The sequence below is a fragment of the Microtus oregoni genome, unplaced genomic scaffold (assembly GCF_018167655.1).
Source record: "Microtus oregoni isolate MIOR12 unplaced genomic scaffold, Mior012 000006F_ref0000085, whole genome shotgun sequence".
Classification (NCBI taxonomy): Eukaryota; Metazoa; Chordata; class Mammalia; order Rodentia; family Cricetidae; genus Microtus; species Microtus oregoni.
This window is the reverse complement of record NW_024543065.1, coordinates 26,300,212-26,321,873: the sequence shown is the minus strand read 5'-3', so window position 1 is coordinate 26,321,873 and position 21,662 is coordinate 26,300,212. Positions and strand designations below refer to the sequence as shown.

Below are 21,662 nucleotides of genomic sequence, written 5' to 3'. Positions count from 1 at the left end.
GAAGCATACCCCCTGAGAAATGGTTGAAGAAAAGTTAATGTAGTGGGAAGAACATGGTTGTCCATGAATATGAAAACAATGTGGCTGGGCATGGTGGTACACACCTGTAATCTCAAGTTCAAGACCAGCCTGGTCTACATAGTGAGTCCCAGGAGTACTGGGGTTATATAATGAGACTTAACTCCAGTCAGTTAATAATCAAAATGTAAACAAAACCAATAATATATCATCCATGCATTGGATAGGGATAAGTATTATTCAGCCATAAAAGTAATAAGATAGTGACACTGATACATGCTAGGGACACTGATACATGCTAGGGACACTGATACATACTAGGAACACTGATACATACTAGGAACACTGATACATGCTAGGGACACTGATACATACTAGGGACACTGATACATGCTAGGAACACTGGTACATGCTAGGGACACTGATACATATTAGGAACACTGATACATACTAGGGACACTGATACATGATAGTGATTCTGAAACATGCTAGGGACACTCTATTGTTCACATTTAAATGGCTACCTTTATGTTAGGTGAATTCTACGTTTAGAAGCCTTATAAGTGATGATGTGATGTCTTACTTGGGTACCAGTTTTCAATACAATTAGGGTAAAATTTCCATTATATACTGTCACCTGTGTTTGACATAGTGGCTCAGTGAAAATTCAGCTTAATTCATTCTTACATCTGGAACCACATTGCTGGTCCAGAATCAAGGAAGCAAGAGTTACTATGGAACAGATGCAATAGAGTTTAAGTTCTAATGGTGGCAATCCCTATAGGAGCCTCCAATCCTTCCTCTTTTCTCAGGTAGTACACTGTTCACTTAGCTTTGCTTGGGAGGTTTCAGATATACAGTCAAGCACCAGCATTTCAGTGGGAATAATGTTGCTTTAGTAGGACCAGTAGTTTATTAGTTCAGAGACCAAGAGTGGGGCGGGTAGCAGGAGATTTCTGAAGTAGGAAGAATATTGCATGAGCAGCTCGACAGAATTACCACTCCCATTTCCTCAGTGGTTCAGGGGTCATCATAGTATCGCAGTAAAATCCTGTTTATTAGTATTCACTGGATGAAATGTGAGACGTTTGGATTCTGAAGACAGGAATATTGCATATTTAAAGAGGCTGTGTATTTTATGTTTAGATCCATATAACTGTATATGTTCATTTATTTGTATGTATGTAGGTGTGCCACTGGATACATCCTTAGCTGTCCATTAAATGAAGTTAGACATATGTCCCTGGATATTTTACATAACTTGACATTTCACAGTAAAAGTTCAAACACTGAAAAAAATTTAGAACTTGTAGTCCCGGATTTTTTTTTTAAGAAAGTTTAGAAGTAAAATAATATTTTTCCAGAAGCAGAGCCCAAGAATTTATCAAGTGCCAGACACCACTTTTGGGCTTTCTGTTTATTTTGAGGCATGGTCTTTCTATGTTCACTAGAACTTTCTCTGTAGTCTAGGATGGTTTTAAACTTAGAGGTCCATATGCCTCTCCCTTCCAAGTGCTGGGGTTAAAATCATGTGTTGCCAGGCCTGGCCAGATACACATTTTTATACTTTCTTCCCAAGGATGGGCAAGCCTTATTATCTTTCTCAAATATATTTAAAAATCTCTCTTTTGGACTAGAGAGATGGGTCAGTAGTTAAGAGCCCTGACTGCTTTTCCAAAGGACCTTTTCTCAGAACCCACATGGCGAGCAACTGTCTCTAAATCCAGAGTCTTCCTTGCATGCCAGGCAGGCATTTGGAGCCAAACATTTGGACAAAAACCCATATACATTTTTTTTCTCTGAAACAGGGTTCTCTGTGTAGTCCTGACTGTCCTAGAACTCACTCCATAGAGCAGGCTGGCTTCAGAATCAGAGATCTGCCTGCCTTTCTCTGCCTTCTGAGTGCTGGGATTAAAGGTGTATGCCACTGCTGCCCAGCATGCGTGTATGCACGCGCGCGCGCACACACACACACACACACACACACACACACAATTTTTGAGTCTCTTTTTTTATCCCAACTCTTGGATTTATAACTTTTCATCTTATTGTATTAGAGTTTAAGTTAGCTTCATGTTAAAATCAAATAAGATCAAACTGAGGTGTAGATGTTTTAGAACCTTTGATCTGGTTGTTCCGCCCACCTTCAGCTGAAACAAGGGCCATTACACCAAGTATTTGCATATCCTTGGTGGCCTCTGAGGGGCTTTGGGAATGCCAAATCTTAGCTTCAAAATCTTTCCACAGGTGATATTTTGGTATGACCTGTGTTCTGTAGTAAAATTTTAGGTAGATATTTTTTTCTTTCCTCATATCAGGAAAAGGTTTACATTCCAAGCCTGTTGACTGACCTGGGAGCCAAACCTGTTCTCTCCTAGTGACAGCTGCTGTCTCCGTTTCCAGGGTTACTTCATGACAAGCTGGGCTCCTATAATGTGGCCTTTTATCTTGCTGGAATCCCTCCCTTTGTTGGAGGCATTGTGCTCTGTTTAATCCCGTGGATCCACAGTAAGAAACAGAGAGAGGTGAGTAGAAGCCCTGGAGGGGAGAAGATGGAGAAGATGCTGGAGAACCAGAACTCTCTGCTGTCAAGCTCCTCCAGGATCTTCAAAAAACAATCAGACTCTATTATTTAATGCCAGACATACCTCCGCCTGACTGGATTGCCTTTGAAGTTTCCCTTTTATATGAATTGCAAATTTCCTATTTTTTTAATCATCCTTGGAATAGCACAAATGGGAAATGGAGCCTTTATCTCCACAGGAGCCATTTTCTCTCCCAAACAGCTTTGGTACTCCCAGGAACTGGGAAGAGACTGTTACAGCATCGTATCTGGAAGCTGAACTCGAGAACTCAAAGCTGTCTTAGTGGCAGGCAGCCGTGAAGCCATGGATGCTGTGTAGCCGGCCCAGACACGCACAGTGGACTTCGAGCTACGTGAAAGGGTAGCAGTTTGGTTCATACCGGAAGTATTTTGTTGGTTGCTTCATTTGGTGTTTTTAGTTCCAGTGTTTTAGTTTCTTCTGCATTTTGTAACTTTTTGCAAAGTTCAAGCCTGGATCCTAGATAATAACCTAAACCTCAAGTCTGTTGAATGACCTAAGCTATGAAAGTGGGTGATTCTGACGTGCTCCGGTGTCATGGGATACCCAGGATGTCTGAGATGATGGGGCCTCTCATAGGCAGCCCTCGGGCGTTTCTTCTGCTCACCTTTGTTCCCTTTGGTCTGTAGTGTGTTTTACTCCAGTAGCCAGAAACACACCAAATTTCTGATTTTGTGTAGACAATAAAGTAAATAGAATGTATAAAAGCTTTCCTGGTAATTTTAACAGGGTTTTTCTGACTTCTGGATTCATTGGTACTGTATTGTGAGTGTTTTAATGAGCATGTTATCAGTTGGTGTAATGGGCACCGATTGGAGGTAGGATAGACTGTTTTACACATTAGAAAAATATCTGATAGAAATCATTGCTTAAATCGACTTATGGAATTATGGTTCTAAAAGGTTAAATATACTTATGAAAAGAAATAATTCCTAAAATTTCAAAATAATTTTAGTAAAAATGTGCATTTGTGTGTACAGTCGTGTGCCAGTGACAGGGATACTGAGAAGCCTGATGGCCGGTGCTTTCCTTGTCTCGACGTCAGAGTTGATGTGCACAGACTGAGGAGATGCCATGGTAACCAGCCGATAGGATTTGTTAGTACAGTATTATGTATGTACCTCTTTTGACTAAACAATCAGTGTGGTATTTATCTGCCATGTGCTCCATATTAATTCCCACCATCCCCTATTTATGTCTAGACTGTAGAAACCAAGGTATTAGCTTTGAGGACCTAAAATTAAAACCAAAGTCAGGCCATGGCCCATTACTCATTTATAAAAACAGGAATACATTCCCATGTCTTTGAAATTATATTTTAGACCTTTAAAGATTAAAATGCAAAGTGTATTTAAATCATTAGCCTAGATGAATATTAAATCGTAGTTGAATGTAGCTTGCTTGTTCATGTGAAACGTATTATCTTTCCCTAAGCACTTCCAGGATCCTTCCAAGGTGATCTGGAAGGTGAGAAATAACCTTACTATCTCACTACCCGGCTCCTTCCCTTCTGCCATTTCCTCTCTCTCTCTAGCTGGGGATGGGACTACCTGGAGAGAGCGCAGACTTTGTGCTTGGTGCGGGAGGTAGAAGGCAGAGGAAGTGAGGCTGCCACCGGAAACCTGGGAGACTTTTCCTCTTCATAGCAGGCTTTCTCACCTGCCACCGTGGAAGTAACAGCCAACATGCTAAGTGTACAATTTCTTTTAAGGGGGTTTGAATAACTGTAATTTATTTATTATTTATTTATCATGACATAGAGTGTAAGTAGATCAGATTGGCCTTCAACTCTCTTCTGTTGCTTCAGACTTGTGTAGGAATCGCTGCCATTTGTGGTAGTAATTTTGATTTTGAAGGTATGAGCTTACAAGGCTATATACATGCAGCTGTTTTCTTTTCAAGGCAAGGTCTCACTAAGGAGCCTAAGCTGGCCTGGAGCTCACTATGTAGCCCAGACTGGCTCAAACTCACAGAGCTCCTTTAGGTTTTTGGAAGCAGTCTTGATATGTGGTCCAGGAGGAACTGGAACTTGAGGTCCTCCCGCTTCAGCTTCCTAAATGGAGGAATCACAGGTGAATCACAGCTGTGTGCCCACCTTCAGCACTACTGCACCCGATGTTTTTCTGTTTTAAATTGAAGGGTCTTTGGCAATTTGTTTGCAAAAGGTTCTCTTTCAGGAGGTATGTATATATGTATGTGTGCGCATACACACACACACACACACACACACACACACACACACACACACACACACTGGTTTTTCCAGACAAAGGTTTCTTTGTGTAGCCTTTGCTGTCCTGGAACTCCCTCTGTAGAGCAGGCTGGCCTCCATCTCCTAGAGATCTGCCTGTCTCTGCCTCCCAAGTGCTGGGATTACAGGCATGCTGGGATTACACTCCCTGGCTCAGGAGGAAAATATCTTAACCATATTGTCCTTTCTTTCTTGTTTTAGAGAAGGTTTTACCATGTAACCCTGGCTGGCCTGGAACTCAGAGAGATCATCTGCCTCTGGCTCCCCTGCTGGGTTTAATGCTGTGCACTATAACTCCTGGCTTCTGTCTCCTTGAGTGTTGAGTTCAGGCACATGGGGTTAACACATGGAGAGAGGTGCTTTTCTAAGTAGCGCAGGGAACATGACATGAATTTGTCTTGCTGGAGGTTTACAAATACTTTCACCAAGTCTAACAGTAGCATAGGTATACAAGCCAGAAGTTCCCAACCTAATTTCTGTTTCTCAATAAATCTAACTATAGGTATCTCTCAGTTTCAGCGAGTTCTGGAGGGAAAATGCCTTGTAGTCATGAAGCAGCTTGTACGTAATAGGACTCTCAGCACAAAATAATGTTGAGAAGCCATGTTAGAGCTGGGAAGCCACCAGGAGATTGGGAATGGCAATTGTTCTAAAGTACGTGATGTTTTCAGCATATAAGTAACTACAGACAACTTGTTAAATTACTTTTAAAGATTTATTTTATGTATGTATGTGTTTGCACAGGTAGCCACAGAGGCCAGAATGGGGCATCCTATCCCTTGGAGCTAGAGTTCAGGTGTTGTGAGTAGCTGGGATCTGAACTCCAGTCCTCTGGTGGAGTGGTGAATGCTCCCCACCTCCAAAAAACCCAAAAGAGACAAGTCTCCCTATGTAGCCCTGGCTGACCTAGAAGTCACTGTGTAGACCAGGCTGGCTTCTAGCTCAAGATACCTGTTTGCTTCTGCCTCCCTTGTGCTGGGATTTAAGGCGTGCGCCACCACCTAGCTGCCGTAAGCACTCAACTTCCCAGCTGATGAGTGTTTTATATGTGTGTGAAGGCATAAGCCTTCCCGAGACCTTCCCTGCTGGGTGAAGGAGACTTTAATAATACAGTCTGCACTGCAATACTGTCTTTAGGTCCTAGGGTGTGTTACTGTGTTATATTTTACTCCCTCACAGAAGGACTGCAGCTGGTGCCTCTACTAAAAATTAGATCAAGGTTGCTATTAAACTTCATATTCCTTTCAAAAAATTTTTTATTAAAAAGATTTACTTTTTGTGTATGGATGTTTTGCCTACATGTATGTGTGTGCTTTCAGAGGCCAGGAGAGTGCCTCATGTCCTCCCAGAACTGGAGTTACAGGAGGTTGTGAGCCACCCTGTGGGTGCTGGGAACAGAACTCAAGTCCTTTTCAAGAGCACCAAGTGCTCTTAACTGTTGAGCCACCTCTCCAGACCCAATATATATAATATATATTATATATATATTAAAAAACTGTAAGACAATGGAAAATGTGTTCAACCAACAAAACCATACATGTATTTTATACATACATTTGAGGAATTTTACATATGAAGCTATTACTGAGTTCAAATACATGGTAGGATCCAGTTTTTGTTAACACTCAATGATTTAAGTTTTATTTACAAGAAATTGACCACCAAATTAAGCCTTTGTAATGAACATGGCCTCCTAAGAGAATAACTTTAAAGCAAAAGCTCTCATCAGTGTTTCTAGCACAGAGTGTAAAACACTCATGGATTGGGGATATCTCACTGTGGTAGGGCGCTTGCCCTGCGTGCCCAAAGCTCATGACAAAAAGTCATGACAAAAAGTCAAAAGGAAAAGAAAAAGAAGGCATATGTATCTTATAATTAGATTTGATTAAGGAGATATTTTGAACATTTAAGCTATTTAAGTTTTTCAACCTAAAGTCAATTTTTTGAGTCATTGGTCTTAAAATTTGAATATTGAGTTACTTACTGAGTATTTTTGTAATCTGAAAAAAATTCTCATTGAAAGTATCCTTGTTTGGGGACTGGAGAGATGGCTCAGCAGCTAAGAACACTTGACTGCTCTTCAAAAGGACCTGGGTTCATTTCTTGGGACCCACATGGCAGCTCACAACTGTCTGTAACTCCAGTTCCAGGGGATCTGGCACCCTCACACAGGTACATATATAGGCAAAATACCAATATACCTTAAATAAAAATAAATAATTTAAAGAAAGAAAAAATGATAGTTCACTTTTTAAAAAGTATTTACTTATTTATTATTTACACAGCGTTCTCTCTGTATATTTGTCTGCATGTCAGAAGAGGGCATCAGATCTCATTATAGATGGTTGTGAGCCACCATGTGGTTGCTGGGAATCGAATTCAGGACCTCTGGAAGAGCAGCCAGTGCTCTTAACCTCTGAGCCATCTCTCCAGTCCCTGACAGACTAAAACTGCACCTGGGCCAATGTCCACAAACCTCAGTTCCATGCTTGTGATCAACAGTGTTGGGCTCCTGCTTGGTGCTCCTAGCACCATGCTTACGACAATGTCAGACTCACCAAAATGTCACCAAGAGGTACCTGGAGGCCCCAGTTTATGAGCTTCTGTGAGCAGGATTCAGACAACTGAAGGTCATGAGGGTTAGTGTAGCCCTGCTTTCTTTCACAGACTTTGCCTCAACTGTTTCATAAGAATGAGAAAACCTCACTGCCAATGTTGTCTTTTTAGCTAGAAAGAGCATGCGTTCCCAGCTGGGTCTGTTGGGTTCGCTGTTAATTATTGTGAGTTACGTGTGCAAGGAGAGCCTTACTGATCATATTCCAGAGTTCCTCCCACAGCAGCTTCTGATATAGCGATTAATTAGGGGAGCCAAAGACCCGACAGTTATAAAGGTACCGTGTCGCACGAAATAGCGCTGCATTCTATCCGCTTCTCCCGTCAGGTTGTTTCAGCTTGAAAGTTAGAGCTACAATAGACTGAACTTCGCAGTACTGAGAAAAAGACTGTTTTAAGTATCTCTTGGCATCTTCTTACTATTTCTACTTATATTTTATCTTAATGTTTATCTGAAAAATTTAATTATTTTATATAGTTTGAAAGTTCAAACTCTCTTAGCAAAACCAAATATTCCAAACGTACCTAGTGCTCCATGTGAGCATGCCTCTCCCATCCTCTCTCCTCCTCTCTCCGCTTCCCTTTCGCCCCCCCCATCTCCCCTCCTCTCCTACGTGGGGTGCCATCCTTCCCAGAGACGTGTAAATATAGCTAACTGTGTGAAAGTGCCATGCTTGGACTGACCAGCATGGATATTTTCCTAGTTTTGAGAAATTCTGCTTCTTTTAAAGTAATAGACTTTATAATTGAGTTTTTTAAAAAATGTGATTTATATATTTCATATACAGACAACCAAAACCTTTTTAATGAAGAGTGCTTTGTAATTTGGAGAATACAGTCATTTTACTATGGGGAAATGTGATTCTCTCAGTAAATGCAATAAAAGTTTTAGCAAATTCCTGTAAGACCTTGTGATTGTATTTATGGAATTCCCGGGGCAGGGGACTTAACTGAGGTGAACAGTCTGTGTTTTATGCTGTATGTTTTCCTAGTGTGTTTGGATATTGCCATTTCCCAGGGAAGGGAAGGCCTCGACATGTTCTAAAAGCTAAAAGCCCTAAGCGTAGAGGCTATGCCCAGGGTTTTGCCCATGCTAAGCAATGCTCCGTCCCTGGCTGCACCCAGCCCTAGCACTTATTTCAGCGAGTAGTATGTGGCTCTGCAGATCAATTCTTCACCTGTGAATCAGGCTTCTAGAACTCTAAACCTCCCTGGTTCTCCTGGCTCCAGGCCACTCCTTTCCTGTGTCCTAGTCATCTTCTGAGGATTGGGATTGCGCCAGGACCTAACTTTTGACACACAGATCCCTTGGAGGTTGGGTGCTCATGGGTCCCAGCTCTCAATCTCCTGCCTCAGCTTCCCAAGTACTGGAATTATAAGCATGTGCCCTCCTGCCCAGTCAGACTCCTCCATACTCTCTAGCCTCAGTTTCTAACTGTGTGCTGACATAGCCTCTCTTCCTTGACGCCCCTAGTCTTGTGTTTCCCACCTTAATGTCTCAGTAACAGGGCTTAATCAGTTTATGCCAAACTGAGCTTGTTTCTTTCAATTCATGGAGTCTTTTTTTTCTTTTAAACACTACTTGGCCCATTTCTATCTAGCCTCTTCTAGGCTAATTCTCGCACCTGGACTAGCCCATTTCTAATTATCTGTGTAGCCCACGAGCTGGCTTACCAGGAATGATCTTAACCTGCGTCTGTCTGGAGTGGGAGAATCATGGCGACTCACTGACTCAGCTTCTTTCTCCCAGCATTCTGTTCTGTTTACTTCATGAAGACTTTATAGTTGCATGGACTAAAGCATCACCTGCACAGCCATGTTCCTCTCATATCCACTAACAAACACCAGCAGGTCCTGTAGGCACCGTCCCTAACATATCCAGAATTTCTCCCCTCCCCACACAGAGACAAGTCATAATTTATGTGTTTGTCTGCCCTGTAGTTTTTCTGCTGTCTGGCAGCTGGAAAACTATGATAACCAGGGAATATTCTACCATTGAACTGCTTGAATTAGGAAATATTTTTAAGCAAGAAATAAGAGTGTGTCACAGCCTGGCAAGTGAGGCTGTGACACAGGGGCCAGGAAGAATCGGTGCGGGTGCTGTGGACACAGGAAAACAGTAGCATAGCTACCCATTCCTCCTCGAGACAAAGGTTGTGTCATGAGAGGTGATGTGAGGGAAACCAGACACTAATGGACTGGCTTATGAAAGCCATTAAAGGGCGTTTGGTCCATCACAGCTGAGATCATCACAAATATTACAGCTGGGGACATAGAGGAAAGACAGGTTTTTTTCTATCAAAAGTGGCTAGCCTGTCAAAGGACCAGTATTTCATAAATACCCCCCACCTTACAGGATTTTCATGTAAAGGAGATCAAATCTTTTACTCTCCTGAACTTGGCAAGACTCCTGTTTCTCAAGGGTCTGTGCTGCACTCTGGAACTCAGTCATAGCAGCCAATCTCTTCCCATTTTTCTTCAGAGCTCTTTCCAAATTAACCAATCAGGAGCAGACTGTGAGGGTGAACCTCAGCCAATGAGAAAGGGCCAGGCTCCTTAAGGGAGTCTTTTAGACAGAGACCATCTTGGCTGTGTGTACTGCTTGTTTGCCTGGTGTGGGCCATGATGCCCCCTTTTTTACAAAAATAATTGTCTTGCCATTGTTTTGTTTACTTTCTTTGTGCAAATTCCTCAGTGAATGGGGTGTGGAAGAAGCAACATTCAATGCTCAGTTTACTGCCAGATAAGACGGCTTACAGGGTGGGGAAGAAAGAAGTTGGCTCAGCAGAGATCCTGGACTGGCGTTAATCCCAGTTGTCAAGAATAAGATCATTACCACAATTTTTGAGCCAAATTTGAAGCAACTTTTAATTAAATACAAAAGGTCAGGATGATCGACTCTGACCCATTCCTGGGTTCCCAGAAAATGACAATCAGTCACATTTTGCAGAGGCTTGAAAAGACAAACCCATCAGGCTACATATTTCCCAACTGGTCCAATCAGGGGCAAGCATATATCCTGACATCTTTCCTGCCCACATACTTCCCGCCTACCTGTGATAAGCCCATCTGGTGCAGTTGGGGGCAAATGAACTTGTTTAAGGGAGCAAACACATATGGCTTGTTATCTGCCATAAACAACAGCCTCCAGCACATCTGTCCTTGGGCAAGGGGCTTGCAGGTTAGAGGTATTTTGCTTTATTTTTTACTCTCAGGCATTGAAGGAGTACCTCCAAGTGTTCAAATGCAAGAACATACCTTGCTGACAGCCAAACTTGTAAGAGTCACCCTGTTGGGTATTGGTTTAAACACACAAAGGGGTCATGGAAGGAAGCTAAGAGTTGGCACTGTCTGGTGGGGCTATGTAGTGATAAGGAGCCGCGGGCCACTTCTTGCCACCCGGCTAGCTTTACCCAAAATAATTACACGGAAATTGTATTCTTTTAAACACTGCCTGGCCCATTATCTCTAGCCTCTTACTGGCTAACTCTCTTGATTAACCCATTTCTAATAATCTGTGTAGCACCACAAGGTGGTGGCTTACCGGGGAAAGATTCAGCACGTTTGACCTGGTGGCTGGCTTCATGGCGGCTGACCAACTATGCTTTCTTTCTCCCAGCATTCTGTTCTATCTACTCCACCTATCTAAATCCTGCCCTATCAAAAAGCCAAGGCAGTTTCTTTATTAACCAATGAGAGTAACACATAGACAGATGACCCTCCTCCATCAGGGCTAGAGTTCCTACAGTGAGCCCAGTTGCAATGGGGAACCATAGCAGTTGTGAAGATGCTGGTGCCAGGGGACAGTCAGCAGAAACACCAGCCACCATGAAATGGAGGCAGCTGGGACCAAGATGGGTGGGCCAGAGAGGTGACTCAAGCTCTCTGGGAAATCTCAGAGGAATTGTGAATGAATCCCAGATGTTGAAAGTTGAATGGTTTGCACTGTTGGAACTTGTTTTTGTGCTGTGCAGGTTGTGGTTGTGCCCTGTATCTTCCCTCTTGAAATAAAAAAGGTTCTTTAGATATTGTAGGAGCACAGCTGAGATATTTTTAACTTCTTTAAAGGGAAATTTTGGAGTTTTACAAAAATTTAAATAAAAAACCTAGAAACAGTTTTTAAAAATATTTAAACTTACAAGGCTATGTGACATTTTAAATTTATAAGTTATTTTATTACGATATCTTTATTAATATGTAATCTTTTGGGGGGTGTTGAGACAGGGTTTCTCTTTAACTTTAGAGCCCTGGAACTCACTCTGTAGATCAGTCTGGCCTCGAACTCATAGAGATCCGCCTGTCTCTGCCTCTCAAGTGCTAGGATTAAAGGATGTACCACCACCCATCTTTAATATGTCATCTTGATAAATACAAAATAAAAGGCTAAATTTAGGGCCACAGCTATGAGTATTAAACACTTAACCCTAGAAACTGGGATATTCCTACCTTGTGATGCAGCATGATAGTAGACCTACTTCTTACATAAGGTCTATTCGGGCTAACAGAGACTGGTTTAAGCATGAACGTCTAACCTCCTCGTCTTTACTAACTTTGTTAAGCTTTAACTATTTTGATAAACTGAGTCAGACAAGAAACATATTGTGTAATGCACTGGAAGGACCAGGAAAGTAAAGTTACCATTCTCCCTATGGACTGAAGTCATGATTTAAGGTTTTATTTTAATACTGAAAGAGCTTCAACTCAGAACCTGTTATTTTTTTTTAAGGCTCAAATGGAGATACAGCGGTAAAATCCTAATCTTGGAAGGGTTACTAGCTTACTATAAATTGTTAAAGATAATTAAGTTTTAATGTAGTAGGGAGGGACTTGGTCTTGCCCCAACTTAATGTGTCTGATTTTGATGACTCTCCATGGGACGTTAGAATGAACAGTTCTTGCTGTTTCTTAGGTAAACATTACAGTGAATGGTTGCTTCTCAAAGTACTTTGAGGAGTCATAGTGGAAAATGGTAAAAAAAAAAAAAAATTCTTTGTGAAAAACAGTGATGTTTCCCATGATTTGTAGAATTGCTTTCTGAAGGTGCATTGCGGCCTTTGGCACACTTGAGGCTCTTAGATTATTAAGTATTGCAAATGGTAGGCAATAAAGAACTGAAGTCATGAGGACATATAGCAAGACATATAGATAAGTAGGACCTAGGTTTGAGGAACTACTTACCCAAAAACCTTGTGAAATTATCAATAAATATGCCTTTGTATGGCTGTTGGGGTTCAGATCATCAGAGGCTGGACCTTCCTGTTGGGACCTTTTGGAGTCCTGGCCTCCGGCTGCTCTCCCCCCCACTAGTGACCTTTCCTTGCCCTTTTGATTTGAGCTTCTGAGAGCTGTGTCAAAGCTGTTTGCCAACCCTGCTTCCTGAGCATGCATTGCCCTGCCTTGACTGAGAGGATCAGGTGATGAGGTCTTCACCTGTTGGCCCACCTGGCTGGGTTAGGTATAAAACCTCCGTGGTGCTGTTCAATAAAGAGCTTCTTCTACCAGCAGCTTGAGAGGTGTGTGCGTGTTCAGTCCTGATGTCCTTCACTCGGTTTCGGTTCTAGGCCGTGTAGGTGCTGCAAGAGGAGATCCCACCAAGGTGGGGAACTAGGGAACGCTGAGAGGTCACCCTCGGGAATGGTGAGGGCGGATTGAAGAATGGTATGTGTGTTTTTATCCTCAGAGACGCTCTGAGGGATGCCCTCCAAAACAGGAGACAGGAGGGTGAATTGAAAGGCTTCATGAAGGCATAAGTCACAAACAATGCCACACCAGTTTGGAATTATGATTAATAGGGTGGTATTTATTTAAAGGGGAAAAAACTTACAGATCACCGTCCCAGACAACAGCCCTCTGTGCAACCAGGAAGGGAGTCTAGTCACCGGAAGTGGCCGCTTTTTTAAAGGGCGAGAGACCACGCCCCAATGGGCTGGTATCTCAGCGGCTATAGGCTGGAGGAGCAGAAGGACCTCCTGCAACAGCTTCAAAAAGGAAAAGAGTAAAAACAGTACAAAAAGAATGAAAAAAATGACAGAGTATAGCCCCAGAGATGAAGGAAAAGAGTAAGTTTAAAAGACAGATTAAAAGGAGGACCCCCAAGAATGCAGCACCTCGACTCAGCAGGAAGCAGACCTGCCCAAATTCCCTAAAAGATTGTCAAGGAGAAGAAAACAAGGATAAAAAAGGGGGTGAGATGTTGGGAGCTGTGAACCTCCCAGATCCTGAATTTCTGGTAAACAACTTGTAAGGCTTGCAGCTGCTCTGAGCACGAGACCCTCAGGAGTTCCTGATGGCAGGAGAGTGGTTTCTGGTGGGTTTGGCTGGGTGTGACTATCAGTTAAGGATCTCTATATAAACTGCCCCTGGACACAATAAAGGGGGCATTCTTGTTTCAAGGATGACCCCTGTCTCTGTCTATGTGTCTGTGTGTTTCAATCTCCAGCCCCTTGCCCAGTTCACAAACTGTACGGTAGTGCATAGAACACAGACAGGCGTGGTACGCTACTGGTGTCGGAGGTCCTTCTGTTTATGTGTTGCTTTTATTGGTTAATCAATAAAGAAACTGCTTGGCCTGATAGGGCAGAACTTAGGTAGGCAGAGAAGACAGAACTGAATTCTGGGAGGAAGGAAGCAGAGTCAGGGAGAGACACCATGAAGCCGCCAGAGACAGACGTGCTGACTCTTTCCCGGTAAGCCACTGCCACATAGTGATACAGATGAATAGAAATGGGTTAAATCAAGATGTGAGAGTTAGCCAATAAGAGGCTAGAGATAATGAGCCAAGCAGTAATTTAATGAATACAGTTTCTGCGTGACTATTTCTGGTGTAAGCTAGCCAGGCGGCTGGGACAAAGGGCCCTGCTCTCCTTGTAACAACACTACACTTTCCTGCTGTCACATAGACCTCAAAATTTCATTTTGAAATGACCTCCTTCTTCCACCAACCCACACAACACAAACACCCCAATGGTCTGAATGTGGGTCAAGGGATCTGGGGGGAGGGTGACGAAGACAGGAGGAAGATAAGAGGGGGCTGGGGAGAGTAAACACTCCCTAGAGTCCGCATTAACTTCTGTGAGGGAGGGAACAGAGTGAGACAGAGAGAGCTGACAGTCTGGGAAAGGAGATGGGGAGAAATGGAGTCACCAAAGGAGGACCCCAACATCAAAGGGCAGGTCCAATGGAAATGACGGAGAGGAAAACAGGACACATCACTCTGGGCGGGGTGCAGCCCCAGCTCTCACCAGCCCCAGGAAGGCGGCATACAGGACCGCGATGGAGAACCAGCGTAGCACGCTCCTGGCCTGGCCACTTCTCCGGGAGGTCGGCCGGGGGACTTGCTCTCTGCCAGGGTCTCCACCTGGTGGAGCCAATCTTGGGTCCTACACTCCCGGTCTTCAGGTCCAGTTCCAGCTTGGCAGCTGCAGAGAAAAGGGCAAGAAATGGGAAGGCTGGATTTTAAGATTTTGAAGTCAAGCCTTTGCCAGAGATGATGTTTCAATGTTGGTGTTAAGCCTGTGGAAGTGAAGTGTGGCAGTGGCGTGGATACTGAATCTTAGAGCAAAGCCATTGACTGGAGCAGGGGCTGGGTGTCCAGGAATGATCTGGGAGGTCCATGGACAGCTGTGACATGCACAGACAAAGGTGGTAGAGACTCCAGCTCCTGAGAGAAAGGGGGCAGGGGAGGCTTTGGAGTATAAGGGTGAGCATCTATCTTTGGAAGGGCTGAAAAAGACAGCTGACTCTGAAAAAGAATTTTTAAAACCCAGAATTTTAACTTTTTACGTTTATCTATAAGAGATTGAGAACTTTCAATACTAATTGGCACTATGAGTTATAATTCTCAAGTTAGGTTTTATGAATATGTTAGAATTATTCTGCTTTTCCATAAAAAATTGTTTTATCCTGCTTAGGATCATTAACAGTTTGTTGTAATTTTTCTTTTCCTGATTTCTCCAATGGTCTGTGTGGCCAGCATAATCCGGTATGTAAATATCTATTGAATTAAATGGCATCACAGATAACGAAAATTTCCCCTTTTTAGTGTCACTAACCATAAATAATGCCTTGTTCTGTAGTTAGAATTCAGCCAATAGTCAGCAACCCTTGACAGAAGTCAGCAACTGGGTAATCAACAGGAATAGGGTTTTGTTTTTGTTTTCAACAACAACAACACCACCCTTCCGATCTGGTTCTTGACCAACGGTCTTCTGAAAGAATGCTCGCAGCTGAAGTCATCCGTGATGGCGAGAGCAAGGAGGTTTTCGGGTGGATAGAGCACAGATGGTTGATAAACACACCGCATTGTTGGCTTGAGTACAGCAAATGGAACAAAGCTGACGCCCGGTAACGGCACAGCCTCGCAGCCGACATGACTTTACTCAGCAGTCATGGCAATCAGTGTCAGGCTCCAGTCATTTGCGAGAATTTGAGCTGATGTACGTTTGAAACCCCAATTTTGAACCAATACGTGTGCCTTGAGCTATTTGGCTGTTGACGAGGCCAGTGACTGCTGACTGATCTTGGTTTTCTCGATGGCTGGATCCTCTCCTGACACCTAGCTATGGTGACAGCAGGGTGTGGCCAGGATCCCTATGGCTCCAGGAGCCTGTTCCAGAGCAAGTGATTGTAGCCTGAAAGCTGAAAAGCAGACCGGGAAGGCTCAAGAGTGGACAGAAGGCAGGGATGCGGTCTTGTGAGGACGACCTCTGCTCCTGCACACAACGGTTCCCTAAAGCTTAGCAGCACGCACTGTTTAGGGGCTGTTGCCAGGCTGCAGCTGCAGCTCAAACTCGCGGAGAGTTCGGTTTCCTAGGCAACCACCATGACTTCCTGGCCGACTCTCCCCGTTGGTTGGCCAGAGCCTGACTCTGTCACCGGAACCCCGGCTATTTTGCAAGATGGAGAGTGAAGGTTCTGGGCGGCCAGCTGGGGCCAGGGTCGAAGTCCAGCCGCCGCAGGAGGTCCTGAGTCGGGACGGTCCCTGGGGGAAGGTGGAGTCTGGAGGAGCCCAGCACAGAGCCTGTGAGGGTCCGCCCGCAGCAGGAGCTCTCCGCAGCCGCCAGGCTGGAACTAAACGTGAAGACCGGGAGCGCCGGGCCTGCGGCTGGTGCCCAGCGGCTCCACCAGGCGGAGACCCTGGCAGAGAGGAAGCCGGCCGCTGCGACCTCCTGGAGGAGTGGCCGGGCCAGGAGCGTGCTGCGCTGGCCTGGGTCTGAAAAAGCATGGGATAAAACCGGACTCGCTGAACATAGCGGATAATGAGAAGTACTGAGAACTCAAGAACAAAGGCAATGGGTTTTTGATCCTACTGCACGTACTGGCTTTGTGGGAGCCTAGGCAGTTTGGATGCTCACCTTACTAGACCTGGATGGAGGTGGGCGGTCCTTGGACTTCCCACAGGGCAGGGAACCCTGATTGCTCTTCGGGCTGACGAGGGAGGGGGACTTGATGCGGGAGGGAGGGGGAAATGGGAGGCGGTGGCAGGGAGGAGGCAGAAATCTTTAATAAATAAATAAATAAATAAAAATAAAGTGAAAGAGACCATGCCCAAGTGGGCTGATATCTTAAAGGCTATTGGCTGAAGGAGCAGAAGGAGCTCCTGTAGCACCTCCTCTTTTGTTTAAGTAAGAGATTTCTAAACCCAATACAAAACTATATACACTAGGAACAGATATCAAGTATAAGATTATAATTACAATCAGCATAAACAATATTAAGCAAGGAACATATGCTAAATGTTTTAATAAACATTCCATCCTAAGGAGTCTAAGTCTCCTGTTCTCATCACCTTACCTCTTCCTGTCTGGTTGACCCACCTATACTTTCTGCATGGCCAATCAGCATTTATTTAAAACATGATTGACAGAATACAGACAATTCTCACGCACCACTTCTCCCCCCCCCCACACACTTTTTTTTTAAACAATGGAAAATATCCATAGTCCATTTTTTTGGGAATGTGGGCATAATATTCCAGGCTACTTCTGGCTGGTTGGGGGTGCTGATAATCTTATAGGGACCTAAAGAAAATTTAGAGTTATGATCAAGTCCTGACTGGAGTATCCTGTGAGGCTTGATCATCTCAGGCAGCATCTTGAATCTGTTTTGGATGTAGAACTCAGACATCTGGGCCATCTGTTTCTACCGGAGATTTCTCAGGTGGTCTTCCTTGATCAAACCTGATTTTTCTTAACTCAGAATGAATCCACATTCTCTCATTTTTTTGTAGAAACAAAAGCAAAATCTCTTCTCCAAAGTAGCATACCTTTTGACTTCAATTTTGAAGTCAAGGTATTTTTAAAATACCTATCTTGGATTAATTTAGCAGCATTTATAAACAAGTAACTTTTAGCAGCTGTTGTTCCTTCCTCAGCATTCAAACAATTTAAAGAGAGCAACATACAGTATCAAGATGTGTATTTTTTTTATCTTTACGTGGCTTTATTTTAACCTCTATTTTTTTATTTTTATTTTTAACTTTTGGGCTTTTCTGTATTCTGACACACAGCAGACTGCCACAGTGGCTGTAACTTGTCTTGACTGGAGATACTCCCTTAATGATTGAACAGCATTTGTGGGGGCGGGGATGGAACCTCTGATATCCTTCTTCACAAACGTGAAATTGTTTAGGCACCTCCAGCAGCTCCTATTCCCCAAATCCATCTCAAGCAGTGGGAGCTATAGAAGGTTCTCAGCAATGGAACATAGCTCCCCACAATGAAACAACCTCACTACCAAGTGGGCTAAGAGTGGACCATAGGCTCAGCAGTCAGGGAATCCCTCTCAGGAAACAGATTACCTCCTTGCTGCTCTCCAATGGTGGTGACCCCGAGCTCCCCATTTTCTCCATTGGTCTGGTGACAGGAGCCATATGAGCTTAGACAACTAATGAATATGAAAGCCTGAAAGCCTTCAGAGGGCAAGCTGGGCATTCACCATGCTGGATGGTTGCAGACCATGCTATCTGTTCCCATGGATACATCCCGTGGCCCTTCCTTCCCCTGGGAAGTCTCTTTATTGTGTGCAGGTGCCTGTCTGGAGGAACCGTGATATCATCATGGGGGTGCTGGGTTGAAACCTGGACCTGCGTCTTCACCTGAGCTGCATCCCAGCCCCTCAGGCACCTTTTAAAAAAGCCACACTTTGTGCAGCAGTAAAAGCAAAGGAAAGGAGTCAGGCAGAACAATTTGTCCATCATCATACTCACGCCCCAAGGAGGAAGGCTATAACTCTGAATTTGTTCCACTAATTTATGTGAAATATTAATGTCCTCACTCATCTTTCAGAGTGGCTTTTGACTCCTCTGAGCATCTGATTGGTTGTAAGATTCACCTTCCCCCAGTTTTAAGCGTGTGTTGCAAATGCCATATAACCAGCACCCCGAGACTGCACAGAGCAAACACCCAGGACCCTGTTAGAAGCTTCTTCACCTGCAACTAACTTCTCTTACTGTTTCAGGGCCGGCACTAACTTTGCATATTGACTGCTCTGGCCTCTGGTTATCAGGAGGTTTGGGAGATTCCAAGGAATCCTATGAAAAAGGCAGCAAGCACATAACCACTAAATCTTCCAGTCCCTAGGATACACCCTTGAAATGAGTATCCAGAAGGGCTCGGTCTGTGCGCTCCAGTGGGAAGGATCCAGTGTCCATCAATGGTGACACCCAGGACCGAGCCATCCAGCTGGCTCAAGAGTGTGCCCTAATGCTGCTGCGCAGTGAGACAAACACAGCTATTGCTGAGAGTTCTCTGTGGATGCTCCATAAGGAGAGCATCCTTTCCTTTAGAGACAGGGCTTCACATAGCCCAGGCTGGCCTCACGGTCACTCTGTAGCCAACAATGACATTCCATTTCTGATCCTCCTACCTCCACCTCCCAATGCTAAGATTCTAGACCTGGATCATCACACCCAGTTTATGAAAATTAAATTTTCTATATCATAACCATATATAGCTCCAGCCTTTCTGTATGGGAAAAGCTTGTACCAGGAAGTAAACTCTGTGGGTGTCAAGTGAACGAATCCATCCACAAGGGTTTAAAGCATGACGCTTCTGGGAACATATCACTGAAGGCTTTTATTGTCTCCACCAAAATTAAGGGATTGAAAAGCAAACACTGGGTAGGAGCCTCATTTCCTAGCGATCTCCTGTTGCTCGGTTGCGTTCGGGGTCGTTTCAGCTCGACACGCTGAGTCTTGGAGCGCAGAGCTTTTGCTGGTGCCCGCTTTAAAGACTCAGTGGGCGCCAGGCGGACATCCAAGCTGCCCCTGGGACCACGCATGGCAATGGATTTCCATCACCTTAAACACCAGTTTTGCTTTCCACTTAGGTGCCTAAAATTGTTCATTAACTAGATTATGTAGGAAATTAGACTTGGATCGCTCTTGTGGAGCTCGTTCAAACCGCACAGTTTAACAATCTCTCCACTGGTGGCTACTGAGCATGAAAATCCGCCAGGTCATTTCCTGGGTACTTATTTCTTCTTGTGCTCACTGCTTGCTGGGTTAAACATCACCTTGATGTTTATGAGCCACTGGTTTCTTCATTAGAAGTCGAGAATTCCTCCCCAGCCCAATGGGGCGACCTTAAAGCTACAGAATCCTGTACTTGACAGAGTCTCTGCCCTTGAATGCCAAACTGATGGTGGCTTGGTAAAGAGCCCTCCCCCTAAACGGTTAACTGTAGGTGACAAGACTTCAAGTGGACAAAGACCTGGTGAGAGTTAGAATAGTGATGCACTTGGCGAGAAAAGTCGTCTCTGTTCATGACCTGCAGCTTTTATGAGGTGGATCTTGTGTTGCCCATGTTGACCAAAACTCATGCTCTGTTTGATCCTGCCGTCCCCCTGACAGCCAGGACCACAGGCAGGGCCGCTCGGCCTGACTCCTGCATATAACACTTACAGATAATAATTAGGATTATTATTGATGATGTTCTACTAGAATTTGTATTTTTTGTGAATGTTATATAGTTACTGAGACCCATTAGTAGTAACACACATTGCAAAATAACTGAAAATTATAGCATTAGTTACATTTTAGCAATGTTTCCCATGTAATATAACAAATAAACTCAATCAATTTAATTTCCTTACTTTTAAAAAGAGAATTATCTTTTTGAGAGGTTTCAAGTTTCTATTGGGAAAACCTGCAAATTAATTAATTCGTGGTTAAGAAAAGTATTTGGAGACTAGAGAGAGTGACCCGCAGTTAAGACTGCTGCTTGCTTTTCCATAAGACCTGGATTTGATTTTCAGTATCTATATGGCATTTCATATGGGATACATGTTACATGTCATAGTTACATGCTTGTAACTCCAGTTCCAGGGGATCAAACATCCTCTCCTGACTTCTCAGAACACCAGACATGCATATACTACACAGACATACAGGCAGGCAAAACGCCCATGTAGGTAAATTTTAACAGAAAAAAAAATATTTAATCTGATTTGATTTGGGGAACTTCAGCAAAATTTCAAAGGTTTAAAATACTTTTTCAAGATCAGTTCACAGGTTAAGGACAGTCCTTCCTCAACCAAAGCGACGTTAGCACTTCGAAGGCAAATGCGAAAACTTTCACTGTTGCCTTTACTTAGATCTCTTGCAGAATACTCAAAACTGAAAAGCTAACGTGAGGAGCACAGGAAAAGCGGGGATCCCTGCTTCCTAGGCCACCACCTCCAGTTTAAAGTACAGTCCTCCACAATCTCTTCCTAAGCCCCAGTGATGACGGGGGAAGGAGGCTGTAGTTATAGAGTTAATGTACTGCTATTTAAAAGACCAAAAGGGCCAGCCAGCATGTAAGAACACCTTATTTATTGTTTTAACAGCAACATGAAATTGTAGCTTTGCAGTGAACTTTAGATACTGATGCTCAATTTTTAGAAAATTTTCTGATCTCAGTAACTATGGTCACATGTCCACAACCTTCTTATCTGTTCAGTTCACTTCAGTTCAGTGTTCTTATCTGTTCAGTCTTCGCCCTATTTCCTTGTCTTATTTTTTTTTTAACTGATCATAAACTTCAGCACAAAAAGTACCTTATTTTTCCCTTGAAAGAAGTATCTGCATGTTCTGCGGTTACCCTTACTAAGACACATCTTGTCTTTCTTGTATGTGTCTTATTTTTAGAGGGTTTTGTTGCATGCATTATTTGAAATTTAATTTTTAACTTCTTTTT

General features: G+C 43.6%; 1 protein-coding gene across 1 annotated transcript in view; it reads left to right on the top strand.

The window, feature by feature from the left end:
• Slc16a10 (solute carrier family 16 member 10) overlaps positions 1-3,314 on the top strand; it is an 85,518-nt gene extending 82,204 nt beyond the window's left edge. Inside the window, exon 6 of the mRNA XM_041653268.1 lies at positions 2,422-3,314. Within this exon, the coding sequence (XP_041509202.1) occupies positions 2,422-2,654 (233 nt within the window). The 3' untranslated portion in view covers positions 2,655-3,314. The remainder of the gene's footprint in view (positions 1-2,421) is intronic.
• Positions 3,315-21,662: the final 18,348 nt, after the last annotated feature.